This window comes from Pangasianodon hypophthalmus, chromosome 6 (assembly GCF_027358585.1).
Source record: "Pangasianodon hypophthalmus isolate fPanHyp1 chromosome 6, fPanHyp1.pri, whole genome shotgun sequence".
Classification (NCBI taxonomy): Eukaryota; Metazoa; Chordata; class Actinopteri; order Siluriformes; family Pangasiidae; genus Pangasianodon; species Pangasianodon hypophthalmus.
The window spans coordinates 24,764,339-24,786,547 of record NC_069715.1 but is presented as its reverse complement, the minus strand read 5'-3'; the positions used below and the strand labels follow the sequence as shown (position 1 = coordinate 24,786,547).

Sequence of the window (22,209 nt, the reverse complement as noted above, 5' to 3'; positions counted from 1 at the left end):
CAATGGACCCTAGAGTGTTGTTGTTTTTCACCCCGTTTGTGGCCAACATTAAAAAAAAAAAAAAAGGAAACTTGTGGGTCTGAATCACAGCAGCAGGTGCTGACCACACTATTGTCCCAGGTGTATAAAATTTCTTTACCTGTCCCTTGACACTGAGTCACCCAGTTTTTATAGTATTTTATGTTTATTTTAATTTGTAACATCTTTAAAGTAGACCTTTGTTACACTGTACAGGTTTAAAAGGGGAAAAGAAATATGATGGCTTATTTTGTAAACTGATTGTATTTGCAGTTGATTGACCATAAAATGGGGAAGCAAAAAAAAAAAAAACACTGTTTTACTCCCTTTCTTTGAGTCTCTCTCATTTATAACGTAGTTGATTTTTTTAAATAGGCCTGGTGGACTTCTCTAGCTGCTGTCAGGCACCATATCAACTATTAGACACATTTATAAATCAGTTCATTAATAGAGACCTGTGAGTTAACTTGAAGTGGGAAGTTCTATTGTTATAGAAAATGCAATCAAAGTCAGCAATGTAATAGCACCATGTTATAAATACACACTATATGGTGTGGTATATAAGTATACACTATATGGCCAAATGTTTGTGGACAAATGACCATCGGATTCAAATGTGCTTTTTGAACATCTCATTCCAGATTGAATGAGTTGAGGTCTGAGTTGTGCCAACACTTTGCACATTAAATACACCGAAGACATTTGGATTTGAGATCAAACTATGAGTATGAGACAAGAGATCAGAATTTCAGCTTTATTTTCCTAATAATTATTTCTAGATGTGTTAAACAACTTGAACATGGCACCTTTTGTTTGAACCCACCCATTTTTCAAGTGATCAGAAATATTGGAATGTGACTTACAGGTGTTGCCCAGGTGTGCCCTGTTAGATTGATTGATTAAAAATTAATAACTCTGAAAGTCTACTCTTGGTTTGAGCCCTGTGTTTCACCTGTGAAGACTGTGTTTCTTGTTAAAAAGGATAAACAAACATGAAGACCAGAGAGCTGTCTATGGGAGAAAGGCAAGCCAGTTTGAAGCTGAGAAAAGAGGGAAAATCAGTCAGAGCCATTGCACAGGCATTGGGATTAGGCAATACAACAATTTGGAATGTCCTGAAAAAGAAGGAAACCACTGGTGTACTAACAACCAGACATGGAACAGGTCGGCCAAGGAAAAGAGCAGCAGTTGATGACAAACACTGTGAGAGCTATGAAGAAAAAACAGAAAAGCAGAAATATAGAGGAAATACCACAAGATGCAAACCACTCATGAGCAGTAAGAACCAGAAGGGCAGACTGGAATTCACAAAGTACTACAGAGAGGAGTGACAACAGTTAAAATTATTCTCTATGAATGTGTTAGAAAGGCCAACGTGTGCAGAAAGAAAGGATCTGCTCATGATCCAAAACATACGAGCTCATCGGTCAAGCATGGGCTTACTAATCTTTATTGATGATGTAAGTCTGTAACTGATAACTGATGAGATAACTGATCAGCAAAATGAATTCCGAAGTCTGCAGAAATATTCTGTCTGCCAATTTACAGAGAAATGCAGCTAATCTAATTGGGAGGAACTTCATCATGCTGCAAGACAATGACCCAAAACACACTGCTAACCCAACAAAGGACTTCATCAGGGGAAAGAAGTGGAAGGTTTTAGACTGGCCAAATCAATCACTAGAACGTAACACAGTTGAGCATGCATTTTACCTCCTGTAGAGGACACTGAAGGCACAAGCCTGGAAAAGCATCACAACAGAAGAATGCAACAGTTTGATGTCAGTGGGTCGCCGGCTTGATATAGTTATTGCAAGCAAGGGATATGCAACCAAATATTAAGTGTTATTTACTTTAAGACTATCAGCCATAAGTTGTTTAACACATCTAGATGTAAATTTCAGGAAATGAAAGCTGAAATTCCCATCTGTGGTCTCACATTCATCTTTTGATTTCAAATCCAAATGTCTTCAGTGTATAGCAGAAACAATTGAATTGCCATTGCCTTGCCCTTCCAGTACTTTCAGAGGGGACTGTATGGGTGTGATGGTCAGGTGTCCACATACTTTTGGCCATATAGTGTATCTCAGATCTGATTTGGTGGACTGGATTGAAATATATTTTAAACACAGCTTGGATGAACGTACACCTGTAATTTCACGTGGATAATCTTTTATTTGGACTTAATTCTTATACTCAAGACCAAAATGACAAGGTTTACACACGATCTACATTTATATTATTTATATTCTACAGGGTGTCCCAAAAGTCTCCATATGTAGGGGAAATTAACACTTTTTAGCAAAATGTAAAAACATCCGCTACGTGATTGCCATTTCTTTGTAAACACACACAGAGTCGTCTTTCCCACTCATGATGAACTCGTGTTAACACATCTGGTGTCCTGCATGTAATTGCATGTCCATCGCAATCTTGCGCCAGCTTCCCGATCGCGCCGTGAAAATGATTTCAATATGTTCTTCTTTTTTCAAAGGCATTCTTAAACGATACCTGAAAAATATTATATAAATATATAAGTATGAAATATTTTGGAAGACATTTTGCTAAAACATGGTAATTTCCCCTATGTATGGAGACTTTTGGGACACTGTATATTGGTAATCCATATAATCTCTGTTCAGATGGGTTGCTTTAATGCTAGAAAGAAAAAAAATTGTGAAAGCCGTTTCAGTTTTGGTTGCAGTTGCTTGTGACAAATCAGGTCTCGTGGGGGTCCCCTGTATATGATTGTGCCAAACATACAAACTGAACAACAACCATCTGAGCATGTGCAGTCCAAACATTCTTCCTCTAATAACTCTACTGAATTGAATATTGAACTAAACTTATTCAACATTGAAAGTTTTTGAGCATGTTAATTTATACTACATGGCAGTCTATGATCGTCCAATCTGAAATTACTTTAACAGTATAGATGATGACATCACAAAATAAACCACTATATTTCATCCCTTGAAATGTGTACCCCTAACATAAAGTTCATTCTTAGCCCCTTGCTACCATTCGGTACCACTGATACCTTAGAGCCTTCATTTTATTTTTTTATTAAAGCATCACCATTAAGAACACAAACAAATGCGTCCTTTCCAATGTCTGAAGATACATCACTGAAAGTAAGTCTAAGAAATTTGATAACATTTCCGAGGTCCTGCTGTGAGCTCTATTTTTAATCATATTAGCACTTTTATCGTGTTGTAGTAATACTTCTGAAAAGCTTGATGATTACTGATTCAACAATCAATCTATAAGAAACTATAAAGAGTATTTAATTATATGGAAGCCTTACCGGAAAATAATACTTTCCGGCTTTTACCTGATTACAAAAACCCTCAAATATGGTTTAGGGCAGTGATTGGACAGTGATTGCATTTCAGTGTGGCATGGCTTTAACACACTGATAAAAGTGAAATGCAATGCAACAGGGAATTACGTTTCTGACATAAGTTCTTAAAAAAAAAAAAAACTAATTCCTGCTGAAGGGATCAAGCTACATAAGAGCAACGCAACAAAGGTTTTGCTTTCCAATGTGGTACATTCTCTAGGTGTCTCTAATGAAAGGCTCTACAGTTTATGTGTTGTCTGGCACAGAATATTCTCCATACTAAAGTACATAGCATTTAAAATAAACTTAAATAGATAGAATGATCTTCTAAATCTGGTCCAAAAAGTCCAGGATCTCCATTGGGGTTTAATCCAACCACAATAACTTAAAAACACGTCGCCTGTAAATAATGTCAACTTGGACATAATGTGTCCTCTCTGTGGAAAGTTCAGGAATAAAACACTCTGTGACTCCAATAAATAGCCAGAATATTATTGAACACATTTAAATTATGAGCAGAATAATTGGATTATGTTCATAAAATAAATCTGTACTGAGGGGATCACTGGAATTCATTTTATGGTTAAACGGGTCCCGGCATGCAAAAGTTTTAGTCTCTCACTCTTGTACAAACCAGGATTAGTCACATGTCTTTCAGGTTATAGTAATTGATAGTGTCCAGCAGCACTGTAACATCACGAAATTATAAGATCAAGAACCTCTGGTTTTAATTCATTAACCCCTAGGTTTCCCCAGATCCCACTTTATGAACCCAGGATCTAGATAACCAAGAAATGTTTCTTATTTCCTTGAAGAAAACATTCTGTGAATTTCACAGAAGTCCATAAATCCATTGAAACCCCATTATAAACCATGGCTTTACATGGCTACCACTAGGTCACCACAATGAGAGACCACAAGACTCCCATTAGAAAACCAGGAGGGCAATGGTCAGCCAGTGGTCAACTGTTAAACCATTAGGAGCTTTATATAGGGTTATATCCCAAGTTAATGCATAGCCAGACTGTTTACAATGGGGTGGCCAGGTTATACCCAGTGACTTTATTGGGGTCAGGCTAGTACTAATCTGCATCCGTACAAAATGACATAATGTGGCTACTCCTCAATGTGTATGGCCTGAGTATAATCCCCATCGGACAAAAAGGCACAACATTTGTTTGTCGTCTAGCAAGCTACAAAAAAAAGTCACAGCTAACATAACATTAGGCTACATCTAATAAAGTATGCTAGCTCTAGGAATTCAATAGCACTAGCTAAATGTAGCTAATAACGAACTGAAGAAATCTAATATTATGCCTCCAAATAATGTGGCCAGGGAATAGTTCGCATCTGGGATCAGTAGCTACACTAGGTTGTTCCTAAACATCATTAAACCATTGGAGAATGTTGAAATGAACATTTACATTTCACAGAGATGTAGCTGGCGTTCCATTATTATTCAAACTAACCTATCACAGAGAGATTTAGAAGTTCAGGTTCATGTCACATGACACATCATGGGCAATTTAGTATAGCCAGTCCACCTACCTGTATGTTTCCTGACAGTGGGAGGAAATTGGAGAACTCGGAGGAAACCCATAGACTGTAACCCAAGCTCAGGATCGAGCTCAGCTCTGAGGGGCTGTGCCAATGTGCTGCCATTAATAATAATAATAATAATAATAATAATAATAATAATAGGAAGAAGAAGAAGAAGAAGAATGTCTTACTGGGGTGGCCATGCTTCATGCTAGGGTGGTCTTGGCTTCCTCTTAGCTACACCCATGTACTTGCCATTGATCTCTGATTATTTTTTTATTTATTTATTTATTTTTTTGTACTTTAATGGTTGCCAGAGTGTTGATGGCGAGTGTGCTTCCGAAATGTGATCGTGATGCAGCATCAGCAGCTTCTCGCAGCTCGTCCTCTTTCGTTTCCCATGATGCCACGCGGCTTAGGTGTCTGTTCGCGGTGCTGAAGCTGCGCGTGCCGGGGTGAGTGTGTGAGTGAGTGAGAGAGAGAGAGAGAGAGAGAGACGGGGAAAAGGCTGAGCTCAGTAGTCGCGCGAGGCATCCGTGCATCCCTCCTCCTCCTCCTCAGCATCATAACGAGAAAACAGTCCAGGAGAATAACACGATTAAAAGAAAAAATAAACATAATCTCCTATTTGTCTTTTCTCTGTTGCTTTTTTTTCGGTTTTGGTGGACGTGCCCTGTTTTCACTGGCAAGGATTTTTGGCTTTTTTTGGTGCGAGGTCGGCGTTATCAGCGCACCGCGTCCTTTATGCACAGCACGCTGCTCCAGCCTGTAAAGCGGAGCCAGGCCGCGGGTGGAGACGGAGGCGGCGGCGGCGGCGGAGGAGGAGGTGGTGGTGGTGGAGGAGGAGGCGGAGGACCCGGAGCACGAAGCGCGGAGATGGAGGCCAAAATCCAAAAGGCGATCGACTTCAAACTGGAGGGTCACCGCTGCTACAAGGAGAAGAAATTCCGCGAAGCCATCGGCAAGTACCACCGCGCGCTGCTGCAGCTGAAAGGCGTGCAGGTGGCGGCGGGCGGCGGCGGCGGCGGCGGAGACGTGGAGCTGCTGAACCGAGCCACCGCCGAGCAGCTCTCCGAGGAGCAGCGACGCGCCGTCAGGAGCACCGAGATCGAGTGTTACGACAGTCTGACAGGTCGGTCCATGACAAAAGCGCTTTGTGCAGATCGCCTCCTTTGCATCTGTGTCCATTAAAGCTGTTTGCTCTCATTGCTGCATTTTTTTCTCTGTGCTCTGTAGTGAGCTTTAAAACCTTACATTCAGTAAGATCTGGGAAGATGAATAGATGGGAATGATGTGGAATGTAAATAAATTGATGGGTGCAATATCCTACTCAGACTGTCATATACTTTCCTGTTGCCCCAAATCATATATCTGGTCTTAGTTCTGATTATAATAGCTATGTATATACAGATTTTCTGATGCACAGTATCTCCTTCTTTTGTGCACAGTACGCCTATTTGGATGAAAAAGATCCTGTTGTTGTTGTTATTATTGTTATTATTATTATTATGATTATTATTGCTTGTTGGTAATGGCTGACTTCCCCAAATCAGGGAATCAGGGAGCTGAATGCATACATTTAGCTTTCTAAAGGATCATAGTAATGGCCTTTAGTTTATGGCCACCTGCCTTGTGTGTGTGAGAGAGAGAGAGAGAGAGAGAGAGAGTCTGGTGTTTTGTAGCCTGGAGCATCCCTGGTGGTCTCCCATGGTAGCATCATGGTGGCTTGTGGTCAACACTTTTGGCTTTGGAACAATGGGGATAGCGGAGCACTTTGTGTGCCGTTGCCATCCTTGCTTGTTAATGTGCAATTCCTGTGATTTCTCATCTGCTGGTAACATTCCTTTGTTTGTCATCTTGCATGTAAACACAACCTTATGTGAACCTACATGGAGAACGGTTGTGAACGCCTGGTGGGTGCATAAATGTGCATATTGTGTTACCTCAGTATGCTGGGGAAAGATGCTGAGCTGAAAATGATGAAGATGCTGATTTGTTTCTTATGGTGATTGATCCTGGTGACTGACTCTTGGAAGGAAATGTTGCATCAGTCCACCATGTTGGTTTGAAATGATCTTGAAACAGAAATTGGAGCATGCAGATTTAGGTCAGAATGCCTAGCATGTGGTGTAGAGTCTATATTGCTATCAGTTTATTTTAGATTGCATGTGAGCTATAAGGTGTAGGACTTTAAACCTCCGCATACACAGAAGTATTTTTCAGCTTGTGATTCTGTCAGCGTCAGCAGTCGTGCTCGGGTGGAGCGGTCACCGATGGTGTGTGTGTGTGTGTGTGTGGTAGGGGGAGAGGGAGGGGGTTTTGATAGAATAGCCCGCTGTTAGTCCTGCCAGGCTGAGTCAATACAGATGCTGCTCTTGTTGGTGTTTGTGAAAGAGAGAGCGAGAGAGAAAGTAAGACATTTAAAGCCCTATTTGTTGTGAAAAAGGACCAGTTTTCCTTTCTTACTGTTCGATCCGCATCAACCACGGCAACTTTTGAAGTGACATAGCCTCTTAACAAATGCAGCTGAGTAGTACTTATGAAACGCATTGAGTCTCAGGTGACATTGTGGTGTTGAGATGCCCCCATGAAATCTGCAATAAACCTTAAACAGTGAGACACAACGGTGATTAACTTTGGTTCAAAAGTGGAATGAAAGTGGGTGGTGGATTTGTGTGTAATGAAATATTTCCATGACTCAAAAACTGGATGATGTCTTTGTAATGAAATGACTTAATATTACACAGCTACACAGGAGTAAATGAAAAATCAAGGGAGATATTCTAGAAAAGAAACACCACACCGAAAGTTCCCTGTTGTTCCCTGAATCTGAAGAACTGTAATAGAAGATGAATGGTCTATTTGCAACCCTTATTAAAACATGGTCTCAGGAGGGAGCGAGGCCAGGAAGCATTTGTAACTGGGTTACAGGTACATTTGTCAGACTTTTTTTTTTGGTTAAGCACAATGCAAGTTTTGCAGATTCTAGTGTTAATCAGGCTCCAGGACTTTTCAGACATCACACATAAGTCAAATCAGAGCTTATGAAATATGTATATCTTTCTGAGTAGATTCATGAAGAAGGCTAAATGGCATTATCAAGTGAGGTAGTTAAGGCTTTTTGGCAGAAGTTAGTCTGAGAGGATTCCTGTGCGGTTTTAATCAAAAAATCAAGACATCATTACAAATAATGCAAATATGCACTCCAATTTGAAATCAAAGAATTTTAAATACAGAGAAATATACATATCTGTCTGAAGAACGTGCACTCTGATTTATTACCAGTGGCGTCAATTCACCCAAATCCAAACTGTGGCAGTGTCAAAGGAAATTAACTCTGGCATCACATGGCAATAGACATACTCCAAACTCTCATTCCTGGCCATGCAGCAGATTCTATGCAGAGCCCTACCACAAAGTGTTTTCCTATCAGAACTGTTCAAAGTACATTTGCAGAACTCGGCATCCCTACAACAGAGCGTTTCCCTATTCGAGAGGGTCCCAAATACAAAGTGAAGAACTGTTTTTTTGTAAGAGTAATAAAATACTTTAACATTTCTACCAGCTGAGATAGCAGCTCTCAAAATGTCTGCAGTGCTCCTGCACAGTCACATCATCATCATCAGAACAGAGAAGTGTGCTTACACATTCTGTACATACGACAGCAGACAATGTTTAAAAATGTTTAAATCACCAATAAAAAACATTAATAACGAGATTTTGACAACGGAACAGAAGTGACTGAACGAATCATCGATTATTTCCTCACCAATGTTAGCGTGAAGAGAGATCAGTGGAGTGAAGAGATGACGTTGAGGCTCGTGTTTAAATGCCACAAGTGACTTTTTTGATGAGATTGATGTGGATGATGCTGATAATCAGTCAGAATAAGTGAAAACTCATTTAAAATGGGACAGGAGCATTGTTTATCCATGAGTAGATGCGATTTACTCCGTTTTCTTGTTTGGAGGTAACCAGATTTTAAACTGCTAGATCTTTACTTTTGGTTGAGATACATACAAAAGAGACACATATTTCTTATTTCATAGTTTTTCAAACTAGATATAGTAAAAATATCAAATTTTGACCATGTAAAGGGTTTGGCACAAATTGAATCAACAACAGTAACCAAAACCTCAGTAAAATATCAGTAGCTGTCCAGTGCTTTGATATTAAAGCCAACAGACCATGAATCATCTATAATTACAAAAACTATAGTGGAATCCTCATAGCAGTTGAACATGGCAGAACAGCTGGTTAGGCTAGTGAAAATAAATTGGAAGTTGATTGAGGGCTTATGGCAGCCAAATCTCTTGAAGTTGGCTGTCTCATTGCCTGGCAAACTAGACACATAATATTTTTCTATATCAGGAGTGAATGAATAGCAGGGGGGGTTTGGTGCTATAACATTTTGGACATTCACTACATCAGCAGCCTCCAGGCTAATTGAAACCTCTACCATATTACTGATGTGGATAAACAGGCTATAGTGTTTTTTCGTTATTTCTTTACACTGCAAATTTTTATAGTTGAGCTGTCAGGTCCAGTGTGTGTAGGCAGGACAGGAACTGGCTGCAGGAAATTATAATGCGTGCATTCCGCTGACACAGAAAATCGGCAGCGTTTTATGGATCGCGATTATGCTGGCATGGTGAAGATGATTTCATATTGTACTCTTATAATAGGCTAGAGTGATCACTTGACTCCTCTTTAATGAACATTTTCTCTGCTAGGTTATTTTAATGAAGCTAGAGGAGTCATGGAGGCTTTTGTAATCGATTGAGTCTGTGTAGATTTTGTAGAAATCTTTTATATGATTTTTACAAATCCTTGTCTCTGCTGGGTGGAATGACCAGATTAAACAGGATTTAAGATATAGCTATATCTTAAACCCTTCCCCCCTTTCTCTATTCCCGCCTGCCCTCTGGAGAGAGCAGATAGCATTATATATTTAACCTCACGGAGAGGGCTTTATCAACATCCCAAAAAAAAAAAATCAAACACCATCATGCTTTAAAAATTTCTGTGCTGTGTGCATGATGAACTGATGAATGAGTGGGGGAGGTGAAGATGAGGAGGTGAGATCTCGTTCGGTCCCCTTATAGGCCGTGCTGGTTGTGAGAGTGGCGAGGGCAGCTGGTGCCAGGTCCGCAGATGGCAGAACATCTCTGTGGGGTTCCACTCAGAACAGACCCTACTGTACAGTACTGTATTATAACATAACAGCTCCATACGCCACTGAGAGAGAGCAAATAAAAGCTTTAATACAGAGAGACAGAGAAAAGCATCAGAAGATTAGGAGCAGAATTATAAGTTAAGAAGCTTTTTTTTTATTACAATCAATTAAAATACTTAATACTTAAATATGTTATGTTGTAATTTAATATTGATACAGACAGAACGAACATCAGAAGTTATTTCATCATGTTTGCATCACATAAACCACAGAAGGTTAAAATTGTGTTGCTTTCTCAAGCAAAGAAAAATAACAATGTGGTAATATAATAATTTTAGCATAGTGTAATTATTATTATTATTATTATTATTATTATTATTATTATTATTATTGTAAGTAGTAGTAGTAGTTGTTGACCCACAGCAATGTTATTCTTGTTTTTTATTTTTTAAACTACATTTTAAAAATCTGCCTTCAATTTATCTTAAATTATATATATATATATACACACATATCTAATACATAGTTAGGCCAAATCTGAAAATTTGCATGTACTGGAAATCAACTACTTTCTATATTATTTTTCTATAATATTTAATACATAATTATAAAATATATGAAAATTATGTATGCCAGAAATATATTTATTATAAAGGGTAATTCAGTCACAATTTCATGTGACTTATTTTTGCCTTAGAATACGTAAATATTATAACATTTGAAATAGTATTCAAGTTTGGCTGCCAGAAAGGAGATAAAAAAAGAGACTCTTCTTACTTCTATAGCCTCATGGGTGTTTGCTTCCCCTTTATTGCGTTATTTAACGTTATTTAAGGAAATAGCCATCAAGGCCAAAAAGGCTGCCAAAGCAGCACAGGGAGCTGTCATCAAAGGAAGTAGAATCTATTTGGCTTGAAGGGTGAGGAAAAAAAGGATCTGATGGCAGAGAGAAATAGCCCGATACAGAATTATGTTCGAAAAAAGTTGATAGATGCCTGTACACACAGAATGTTGGCATTTAGCATTGCCATCCAGTTCAGGAGTGTAGCTTTCAACCCAGACACATCCAGATTCTGAATACATATCTGTCCAAATTGTTCACACGCCATTTGATCACTTGCTAATGTTCTAGATGGAGGTTTAGTGGTGGTTTGATGTTATTGTGAGCTCTTCTCTCAGGCAAGGTGACTGCACCGGCTTGTGATGCTGAGTCATTTAGTGCGTGCTGGTGGGCGAACACGAACACACCCTGTACATTAGTTCTTGATGCTCCCTTAAGGCCAGTATGGATTAATCCATTATGAGATATACAAAGGATATAGACAGAAATATAACTAGATAAAATGCATGTGAGACGTGAGGAATAAAACATAATGTGGCATGCTGTTATAGGAAAAAATAATCTACAGCAGGGTGGTGTGATGCAGAGTTACTGTTACCACAGCAATTTGGCAACAATTTGCCAATGATTACAATATTTAATTTATTAACAAATGACCCATGATGCTTTTTAATCCTTTAGAGTTACACTTACTGCTGTGGAACATCCACAAGACAAGTTAGTTTTTGTTATCACTTACATTATAACAGCAAGTTATTCCCTCACCAGCCTTTGTTTTCTCTCTCTTTCTCTTTTTTTCAGGTAAAAAGCTGAAAATAAAACACAGTTTGTCAGGCTACTGATAATAGAGAAAGCTCTCTGTCCCGATGAGTCTCCATGGCAGACCACTAACTACTGTAACTATTACAAAGTACTGACACTGGAGACTCCTTCCATGAATGTTAAATAAATGTCTCCTTACAGAAAGCTTGATCATATCAACAATAACACATTTTTCTTTAAACATTTATTATTATTAGCCTTAGTTTATGTGAAACGTCTACCATACAAGTACTACTTCTGAATATTATAGAAATGATAAAGTATGAGAATGAATGCATTAATTTAAAGCTGGGATTGAATTACAGTAAGTACTATTGTCAGAGCTGCTGTTATAGAACATTAATCAACACCTTTTCACCAGTCAAATTCAAGAAATCAACAGTGCTGTTATGGACGAAACTGTTCTTTCTTCATGACTGTTGTTTGGGACATATGTTGTGTGACTCCTTTCCCACTCCTGGAAACTCTGGGAGGCTGTTCTGCAGCTCCAGATGCTACTATTTATGGTTCCAGTAACCCACAAATGCAGCTGCAGATGCTGCAGGAGATATTTATAATTTGACAGAAGTGGTAGGGTTTATTTCCAAAACTGAATGCACGTATAATTAAATGAACACTAATAATTAATTGAAGCGTAATGTAATAACTGGTAGCTGTTGAAGAAATGAATGTGTGCAGTCCAAACTACAGAAGCATGAAGACTAACATGAACAAAGATGATGACGTTATTTTTCTGTGATATACAAAGCCCATAATAAGCATTGTGTCTCCTATGTTTCTGACCTTCTTCCCTAGCAAGCACTCTGCACTTTTAGATCATTCTCTTCTGTTTATTTATAGACAAGCCTTTTCTGTGGTAGGACCTCATCTCTGGAACTTGCTTTTCTCATCTGTTTTCTCAGGTTTTGCTCTTACTAAGTCATAACTTGGTTTCAGCTTGGTCTTTCTTGGCAATAAATTTGTTTGAAGTGTATTTGGGTTTTTGGAAATCGCAACATGAACGTGATTTAGTAGTAATAGAAATAGTTTTAGTAGTACCCTAAATCTAGAACCATTACATTTTCTATGTAAAACCCTATTAGAGAGTGTTTCTCAGTCAGAAAGGAATCCTTTTAGGAAGAACCCTTTATATAAGGCTGTAAAATACTAGTAAATTGTGCATTCAGAGTACAGAGATTAACTCACAAAAATCATGTGCAGGTACACCTCGTGTTTGGGCACCACTGCACCACAACCAACGCAAAGGAAGGCAAAGCTTAAAAGGTGATAGATAGTACCAGTACTTACTTATATACTCAAAGTTCTATTTACTGTAGCATGCCAAAGGGTTCCTCGCTTAAGTTCAAAAGTTACATCAGTATTTCTCTGGGAAAGTTGCTCATAGTCAGCGCTGGGTTATGCAGGTACATAATTCAATTCTGTGGACTCCCTTTTCAGATTATTAAAATCACCTGCGTGTAGTTCTCGCCACCGAGGTTATTCATAGACATCTGCCTTTAAGCCTGAAAAATTGGAGGGATGGAAAATGTGGGCTGTGACATTGCTGTCAAATGTAATACGATGTAACATAAATGCAAGAGACACTTTTAAAATTCATAATTTTATCAGTAAAAAATCTGGTTCTTGAGATAAACAAAGTCTCTGATTAAGACATTGTCTCCTCTGATCTCCTAATTACTCAGATATTCATTACTCTTAATTACTCTGACAGTCATGAATTAATAGTGGCATATTTATGGATTTAATATTGGCCTTAAATAGTTTTCTCAATGCCTTTACAACCCAAAACATAAATTTCAGCTATATATTGTGGTTATACTGTATTAAACTGTAAGAAAATAGTGCTTAAGTCTGTAGTTACTGTTGAGGTGCAGTTTCAGTGTTATCTCCTCACAGTGCACGTAACTCAACTGTATACTGAACAAGGTTCTATGCAGAACCTCACGGTAGAGAGGGTTTGATATCTCTTTCAGAAATGGTTCCAAGAGAAAGTTAGAACCAGTAACCATCCAAATAATAACATCTTTTCCATTGAAACAAGGCTGTTCAGGGAACTATTAAATCTTTTTAAAGAATGGTCTGCATTTCCACCAGTTCGAGAGGCGAGCCACTGAATAATCAGATATGAAAGTTCTCTAACATACTGTCAAAAAATACAACCTAGGAGGATCTTGCAAGTTTTACTTTGGTTTTGAGAACACATTTTACATCCAAAGTCAAATCCTTCATCTGTTATACACAGAAAAGATATATTGCCATAGATAACTGCACTCAAGGCAACTATCTAGGCTTTGATTGGTTTTAGTTATTTGCTCTAAATGTGTTGCTAAAATTAAAATCTCTTGGTTTGGAATAATTAACTGATTTGTGGTTGAGTTATTGGTTTTGTTACTTTTTATAGCAATAATCTTGTAAATATTTTACATGTAAACTTGTAAACTTTTTTGACATGTAAATAACCTGAGCTGCATGAGTTCAAAATGACCCTGCTTCCATGCTTCACCTGTTCCATAGTTACAGTCCAGCTGTCTGAGAACTGATCCTTTTGTGATGAAAGAGTGTGTAAAGCTTAGACATTGACATCTGCACTAGCACAGCGCCAACACTAACACAGTGCCAGGTACGTGCTGGGGAAAGTGCTATTAGCAGATTAAGTAAATAAATCTTTTGAAAGTGGCGTCACTTATAGAAGGTCTTCGGTTGAGAGATTACAGTTTAGATTTGATTTGTAGATACATGGTGCATTTAAATGCTATTTCATTCTAAGGTGTTGGCCACCAAGGCCAAGAGAGCTACCAAGAACTGTCACCATAGTACATACATACATCTTGTTGGCCTTAAAGGTTGAAGGAATTGAGAATGTCTGGCATTAAAGAATAGAAGTGAAAGAATAAGAATGCTTTATACCAGTCATACAGAGACTGAGAAATCTATAGTTTCATTCCCCAAGAGTCTTCTAAAGATAGCAGGTGAAAATATCATTGTACTTTTCTGTAACTGGGACCTTGGAAACGGATGTATTTAAGTGACATGCTAGTCCATATGTTCTCAAGCATGAGGTTTTGAAGCCACATGGGGTCGCTTGAGGTGTTGATGTGGTCACACGAGATTTTTACCAGCCATTATTATGGAGATACATGGGAACATTTTTAACATACATTTTAACATACATCATTAGCCTAGGCTACTGCCTTTATTTAATTTAGAGCATCATTTAATCCTATTTTTCCACCAGACTTCCAGTACACTGTCATGTAAATCAAATTTACTTTGGACATTTTGTGAAAGATCAGAGCGTAAAGGTGAAAATCTTGTTAGATTAACAAACTTTATGATAACATTTACTGTGGTAATGCAGTAGGTGATCTCGACTAAACTGACAAACTTGACTGCTGATTCTGACTGCTGACTGCCATTTCTTAGCACATATTTGTGCAAAGCAGACTTTTGGGCCCTTAAAATGGGGTCATTGGCCAAAAATGTGGAGACGTAGAATCCTGACATTAGTGCAACATTTGGTGAAATATGGTAATATACAGTATAGAGTTAAGTATATATATTTTTTTGTTTGTTTGGGTTTTTTTTGTTTTGTTTTTGTGGTTGGGAGGTTCATTCTTTTCTTTTCTCCTTGAAATGAAGACACACTTTTTGTACCACTAGAGACTTAACTGAGGGAAATAATATTTCTTTTCCTGGAGGGAATATGGGTCAGATATCATTTCTTTTCCACTTATATGCAGAAGCAGAATGAAAGGAGGCCAGATATAGTTTAAAATAGAGCAACAACCCAACTAATAATTGGATAACGTTTGAGATGGTAAAATTGCATATTTCTATTTTTAGCCTTTCTTGACAGATAGCTTACATCCTTTTAAAGAGTAAAGGCACTTGACCCTCCTAGCCATAGTTACCTGACCAATATTTGACATACAGTATGCTCATTTGATATGGGCAAAAAAATGGAGGAAAATTCTAACTGTCCTCTTCAACAGATGGCCATGTTTGCCATGATTGGATAGTCTGACTGTAATCAACAGAGGAAAGAGTAATTCTGTCCTTCCCACCCAAAGAGATATATGCATTCTTTGATTCTTGGCCAAAGATATCTGTGGCGTCACTGCAATTCAAATTCACAGTCTCCCAAAGATTGGGTCAATAGGGAGGCCTGAAGCTAAAATGTAAAATTCTGCATTAAAATAAATGCAATCTTTTCCTTCAGGGTTCCCACTGAAGCCCCTTAAATAGGCTGGAAAGTGCTAGTGCAAGAGGTGGAGCTTTCTAAAATTATAGGTAACCTAATGGACAGGAGAGTAGAAACACCTCCTTGTCCCGACTGATTGGATGATTTTCCTCCCATTTATAGAACTGTGCAACAAAAGAGTGTGAGAAGAACTTCACTAAATATTCTGATTTAAAAATCCCTCATCGCCTTTTAAGCATTTTATGTCTTTGTTATTGATAGCACTAATTTTGTGTTAAACATTCTTAGATTGTATTAAATTAAAAATCTAGCATCCCTGTTTTGTGTGTAATTTGCAGACCTTCTTACTTAACCACAATGTTGTGTTTGTTGGCGTTCTGTCTAACTTCCACTGGATGTCTTGGCAATGGTGTGTGTAGGTGTTTGTCTTGTATTTTAGGCTCCAGTGCTTTGCTGCCTGTTTCTAGGCAGGCGAGTCAAACGAGAACAGCCTGCTTCTCCTCCCTCATTAACATCAACACCTCAGGTCAGCAGCACAACATGTTTCCCACCTGGAGAACACCAAGTGAAAGCCTACTTTTATTCATCTGCAGCACTAGCTAAGGTTTTGGACCTGATGTCAGAAAATCTCATTTATAGTGATCATCTGAAATAAAATTTAATAAAAATCTAAAATCTGATCAGCTCCATATTCTAGCTGTGGTCTCCGGAGAAAACTGCCAGCAGACAAAAGGGACTTTAACAGCATGTGATGGTGGGTTACGTAAGTGTTGCTTTACTGAGGGTGATTTGAAAAAAGGTACTGCCTTGCATAATTCTTTCAAAATATAGACACTGCCTTCTTTCCTCTAATAGCCCTGTAGTGTTTAAAGAGTTCAGATAATGCTGTTCACTCTCAGAATAAAATGGAAAAACTGTACTTTTCCTTGGGGTAGTATCCTTATCTTTTGTACCTTTAATATCTAGTTTTCACCTGGAAATGTTTTACATTTAAAAAGATTACCTTTTCAAATAAAGCTTTAAAGATACACTATGGACACTTTTCTAGATAAATGATACATACTAAAGGTATAAGAATAAGAGTATAATGGATGACGCAGACAATAATATTCCATTATTCTCCAAACACACACAAAAAAAAAAAATCAAGAAAGGATTAAATCCGCATCCTAGCATTGTTGTAGTCTCTTCAGACACATCGCTGACAACAGTCTCCACCAAATTCTTATGATTCCAAAAGGAACACAAATCATGTATTTTGGTAGCCTACCCATGCTACTAAAGTAAAAACCCTAAGTAATAGTTAAATTAGAACATATTACATCTGCAACAAACACAGGGTTTTCGATTGAAAAGGTTAAAGTCATAACCCAGCGCAGCTATGTAACCAGGAAATGGACACCAAGCATAAGCTAAGTAATGACTGAGGCTAACAATTATGCTAGCTTGTATACACTATAATATAAAGGCAGAAAGAAAAGCTTCTATGACTAAAATTACACTGTAATTATACTTAGCATAGACTATGAACAGAACTTCCATGGGCACCGCCATATTGAAATCCTCAACATGGCATAACAACTCATGAATCATAGCTATTAGAAATTTTTTTCATTTATCAAATAGTGAATACCTTTAGTGTGAGCCTTCATGTGGAATTTTCTTGAAACACAGTTAATATATCATCATTTAAGCCAATCCACAGTGGAATTCATAGACAAACAGGGATTTAGAAAGTGCTGATATTCTAAAAAGCAATATAATGTTTTCCTGGAACTCTAAGTGAAGTCACTTGGAGTGTGTAAGTCCTGCACTCATGTAAATTCAGCATGTCTATATCTAAGTGGCGCATTACTGGAAGTCCCCCTTTTATTAAAACCTCTAATGCTAAGTTCTTACCCTCCCTGCAAACGTCTTAGTAAAACCTTTCCCTCCAAATACGTGCATATGCCCAGTAGCCAAGAAAGTTTCAGTGGGGATTAAGAAACTTAGCAATGCTTACACTGATTGAATTTGGAGGATTAGCTTGGTAACTGCTTAGTTGGATTTTTGATTTTGTTAGGTATATTTAGAAAGTAACATTCACAGGTAAACACAAAAAAGTGCTGTTTGCGTGGTCAGTCATGTAGCTAGCTGGTTATGTAGCTAACGTAGCCAGAGTTAGCCTGGTTGGAGTACAGCTGCAGGTTAGCCAGCTATGTTGTGCATGTTACAATTTTTCTGCTGCACTGTCACTTACTTAGTCTGTTGTATTGCGAGCCATTGTCAGATTGTCACTGAAAGTTTTTTTTCAGCCTTCTTTGCTGTTGTTTCCATAAGATATATATATAACCACACAGTAATCCTGGTCTTATCTCCTACTTCATCAAAAGAGAAATTTGACTTCTGTTTATTTGTAATATAACCATGCATGGAAAAAATAATTGGCAAACAAGAGATGGTGACCCCTTTGTTAATGGTTAGAATGTTTAATACAGCCAGACAGTGCTGAAATGTGTAGTTGCTGATTACATGCCTCAGGATAGTAACAGAGACATTTCCATTTCTCAAAGCGCCTAGTGATAGAAGTCAGGACATAAGGACGTTTTTAGCTGAAGTGTTCTTAAATTTGCTTACAGATGCTTTAAGAATCCTAATTGGGAATCTGCTCAGCCTCACTCTGCTCCATTTCATCCAGTATCAGAGTTTGGTGCGTGGCTATAACAAGTCCCACATGGTTTAAATAGTTCAAAGACACAAGTGACTTCTCAGGCAGGTTCGCACACAGACACAGTCAAGGCTGGCTGTGCTGTAAACAATGTCATTGCTTATAGCAGTGATTGGGATTGGTGTCTGAGTCACAGGCTTATGAATAATGGAGCAGAGGACTGTTGATCAGCCTGATCTGTTTGTGCACAGTGTGTTTGAGGGAGCTGTGGGAAGGCAGTTGAAGGGATACCCTTATTAATATTTCATCCGTCCTTCTTAAAACATGCTTGGAGTCCGCTTCTGTGGCTGCATGAGCCCTGCTCTTTACAAGCTGATCTGACTGAGTAATCTAGCTTTCTTTCACTATCACAGCGATCCCTGTGGCACCATGGGTAATCCATGCAAATAGAGCTGATATGACGCTGGTTTCCAGGGACGATGAGCATTGGTGTTAGTAATGAGCAGTATATGCCATCCGGGGAGTGCAATTAGTGTGCGCCAAGCAAAACACCTGCTTTTCATTCTCTTGTGCAAGGCAAGCTAACAGAACTAGAGATAAATTCTCAGAAATGCATAACTGATCACACAAAAGCATCCACTGAATGTCGGCACACGATGAGCAAGCAAGGCTGCAGTAATTGCGGGGCGGCAGCATAATAAGCACCCTGGGTGGAGTGTCTTATTCGTTGAGGTGCCAGTTTTAGTGGAGAAGAAGTGTGAACTATCATCACAGGCCCCAGAATCACATTCACCCACACTGTGTTGTGTTACTTGCTTTTGGGTGGGTTTCAATGAATCTTTATACTGCTGTATCTATAACCTTAAGCTCCTGAAACATGGGTTCAAATGTTAAAAAAATGTTTGTGATGCTGAAGATTTAAAGACTGAAGTCATTAAATAAGCCTTTAGCAATGGTGGATTCAAGAAATATAAATATTTAATTATAACTAAAAGCTACAAAAAGCTCCTATTTTCTGCCTGATCAGAACCGTGTGGGTGTGTTAGATCCCATACTGATTAACTGTGGTGTCTGGCTGACAATGAAAACAACTTGTCAGGGATAGCTCTAGAAAAGTGTGTAGAGAGGAGTGACAGAGAGGAACTTCCACAATGCTTTTGTTTTTACATGAGTCATGAATGTTGCATGGTGCGTTGGTGCATCTTGTACATACGTCTAGTGCCATGGTGCTCACAGAAAGCATCTTTGACAGCGAGTGGATTATTAACCATTTAGGTCATGAGTTTTCCTGGCAAGATCAGATCAGATCAATTTTATGATTTTTTTTTTTAGAAGATAACTTTCAGACACCCTAGACTTGTCAGTGTACCCATGTGTAGATAACTTGTACCTATTACAGATCATGATTATTTCAGTTATAGTGAAGCCTCATAGTGATTACTATGCAAAACATACTGCATATAAAATGATATAAATTCTAACAAGTTTCAGTTTTATTCATGCTCAAGCACACAAAGGCTGTAAGCAGGAAAGAAGTCACTTGTTTTTTCTGTGATTGGGGTAAAAGGAGAGCTAACCTAAGCAAATAGCTAATTCTGATTGGTACTTTGGTAGGTCTGATGTTACCACTACTAAATATAGTCCTGCCCATTTCAAGTCCACCAGAGAAAAATAGCAGAAGAATAATATTCTTTCATTGAGACTGTGTCTACGGAGGTCTCTCCTCTTTCATTGGCTGGAAAAAAGGCCACGCCTCTTTCACTGGGACTGTCAGGGACAGAGACTAAACATGAAGGGCATAAGGGAGAGAGAACAAGAGATACAAATGTAATTTTTTTTTCTAATATTACAGTATTACTAAAAAGAGCTCTGCTTATGGTATCATCATTTTTGCCTAAAAATGTTGTGTTGGATCTGGCAATATTAACTGTTCTGTAAATGTTGAGACTGCAGGGCACTGATCTGAATTGGTGAATCTTTACACCCCTACTTCACACACTGTTGGAGATGTGATTGGTGAGCCATGCTGCATCCATCCGTGTGCGGTTATCGGAAAGCTGAGTCATGCATCCTGTCAACTATCCTCATATAAACAAACATGCTGATGTGGTTCAATATTCTGAGAGTGTAGAAAGTTGGGGAAAATACATGCAGGAAAGAGAGGAAGACAGCATGGAGTGATAAATATGGAAAGATATTATGATGGATTTGGGATGAACAAGAGACGGTGTTGCTATGCAGCTCTGCAGCAGCTTCAGTGCTGGTTCTGTTTGGCAGCGTGTGACTGTGACCTTAGCCACAGTTCACTCCATGAGCTCAGGCTTATTATATTCACTTAGACACACACACACAGAGAGAGAGATTGAAATGGTCTTATAATAAGGACAAAGGTAGAGGAAAATGGAAATTAGTATAGAATAGATCCCAAATCAGAAAGAAGATTTCAGGCATCTAGAGATGTTTGACATGTAATGGCAGGTAGATGGAGAGAGAGAGACAGGAGAAAGAGAGACAGAGGGGGCAGTTGCATTGGCTGTGTCTACAACTGCAGGCAATGCCTTGTGATTTAAGATTCTCGCAATGTCCTTCAAGGCGCAGTGAACTGAGTGACAGCACATTAGCAACAGGCTGCCAAATGCAGCACAGGAACTGCCGCTCAGCGCAGAGGGAAGAAATGTTTAAATTATATATGCGGTCACAGCACTACCCTCACGTATCGAGTCTTTCTGACTACTGAGGTACTGTTCTGTAGCCAACTCGTGCAGTCTAGTGCAGGTCAGGGACTTGTGATTGGATTTCTAAACCATTAGAACCAGAGCGTCATGGCCTTCTGCCTCCGGCCTTCAGGATGTCATGGTGATGTCATTTACCGGCTCGGTGACTAGTCGATGGAATGTGCTTCAGAAATCCTGATGCTAGAACACAAAAACAGCAATAAATAGCATCAGACAGTCAGGAGGCAGCGCAGGGTCAGTGACTACAAATACACTCTATCTCTCATCCACCACAAGCAAAATTTTAGGTAGCAAGTATTGATTTTTTTCCTTTCTTTTTTGGTTGCTTGCTTTTTTCTTTCTTTCTGTGTTCTGTCAGTGGGTCTCCAGGGCTAGAATTGAAAATCTATCATAAACAAATACACAGAAATGATGTAATTCATTACAAAGATCTACAATCTACATGAGATTATGGTCGTGTCTGGCTTGTGTCTGGTTGTCTCAGCTATAATCACATCATTTTATCCTGTACTTTATGGCTGTTGTTCAGTTCAAGGCTTATAAAAATGGTTTTTTATATGGTTCGGGAATGTGATGTCATACTGAAAAGACTAGTGAGAAATTCGCTATATTGTTTGGATACAAATAGTGATGAAGCAGTAAATCTAGCTAGCTATCATTACCTAGGTAGTTACTTGCAATTAACAATATAGTTAGAGCATTTTTTTTGTTGGATTTTTTCATTGTTTTGCTTTGGTTTTGGTTTGGGTTTTTTTCTATCATCTGGAGAAGCCATTTGCGAATTTCACATGAGCTTTGAGTAACTTGTAATCGCTAGAAAGAATCAGCACTCAGGCAACAGAAAAAAAAAATACAAATATCAGTAAAGATAAGAGAAGATGGCACTT

General features: G+C 38.5%; 1 protein-coding gene across 1 annotated transcript in view; it reads left to right on the top strand.

The window, feature by feature from the left end:
* The first annotated feature begins 209 nt into the window (after nt 1-209).
* The window catches only part of ttc9b (tetratricopeptide repeat domain 9B), a 35,404-nt gene continuing 13,404 nt past the window's right edge, over nt 210-22,209 (top strand). The window contains exon 1 of the mRNA XM_026913281.3: nt 210-6,032. Within this exon, the coding sequence (XP_026769082.3) occupies nt 5,645-6,032 (388 nt within the window). The 5' untranslated portion in view covers nt 210-5,644. The remainder of the gene's footprint in view (nt 6,033-22,209) is intronic.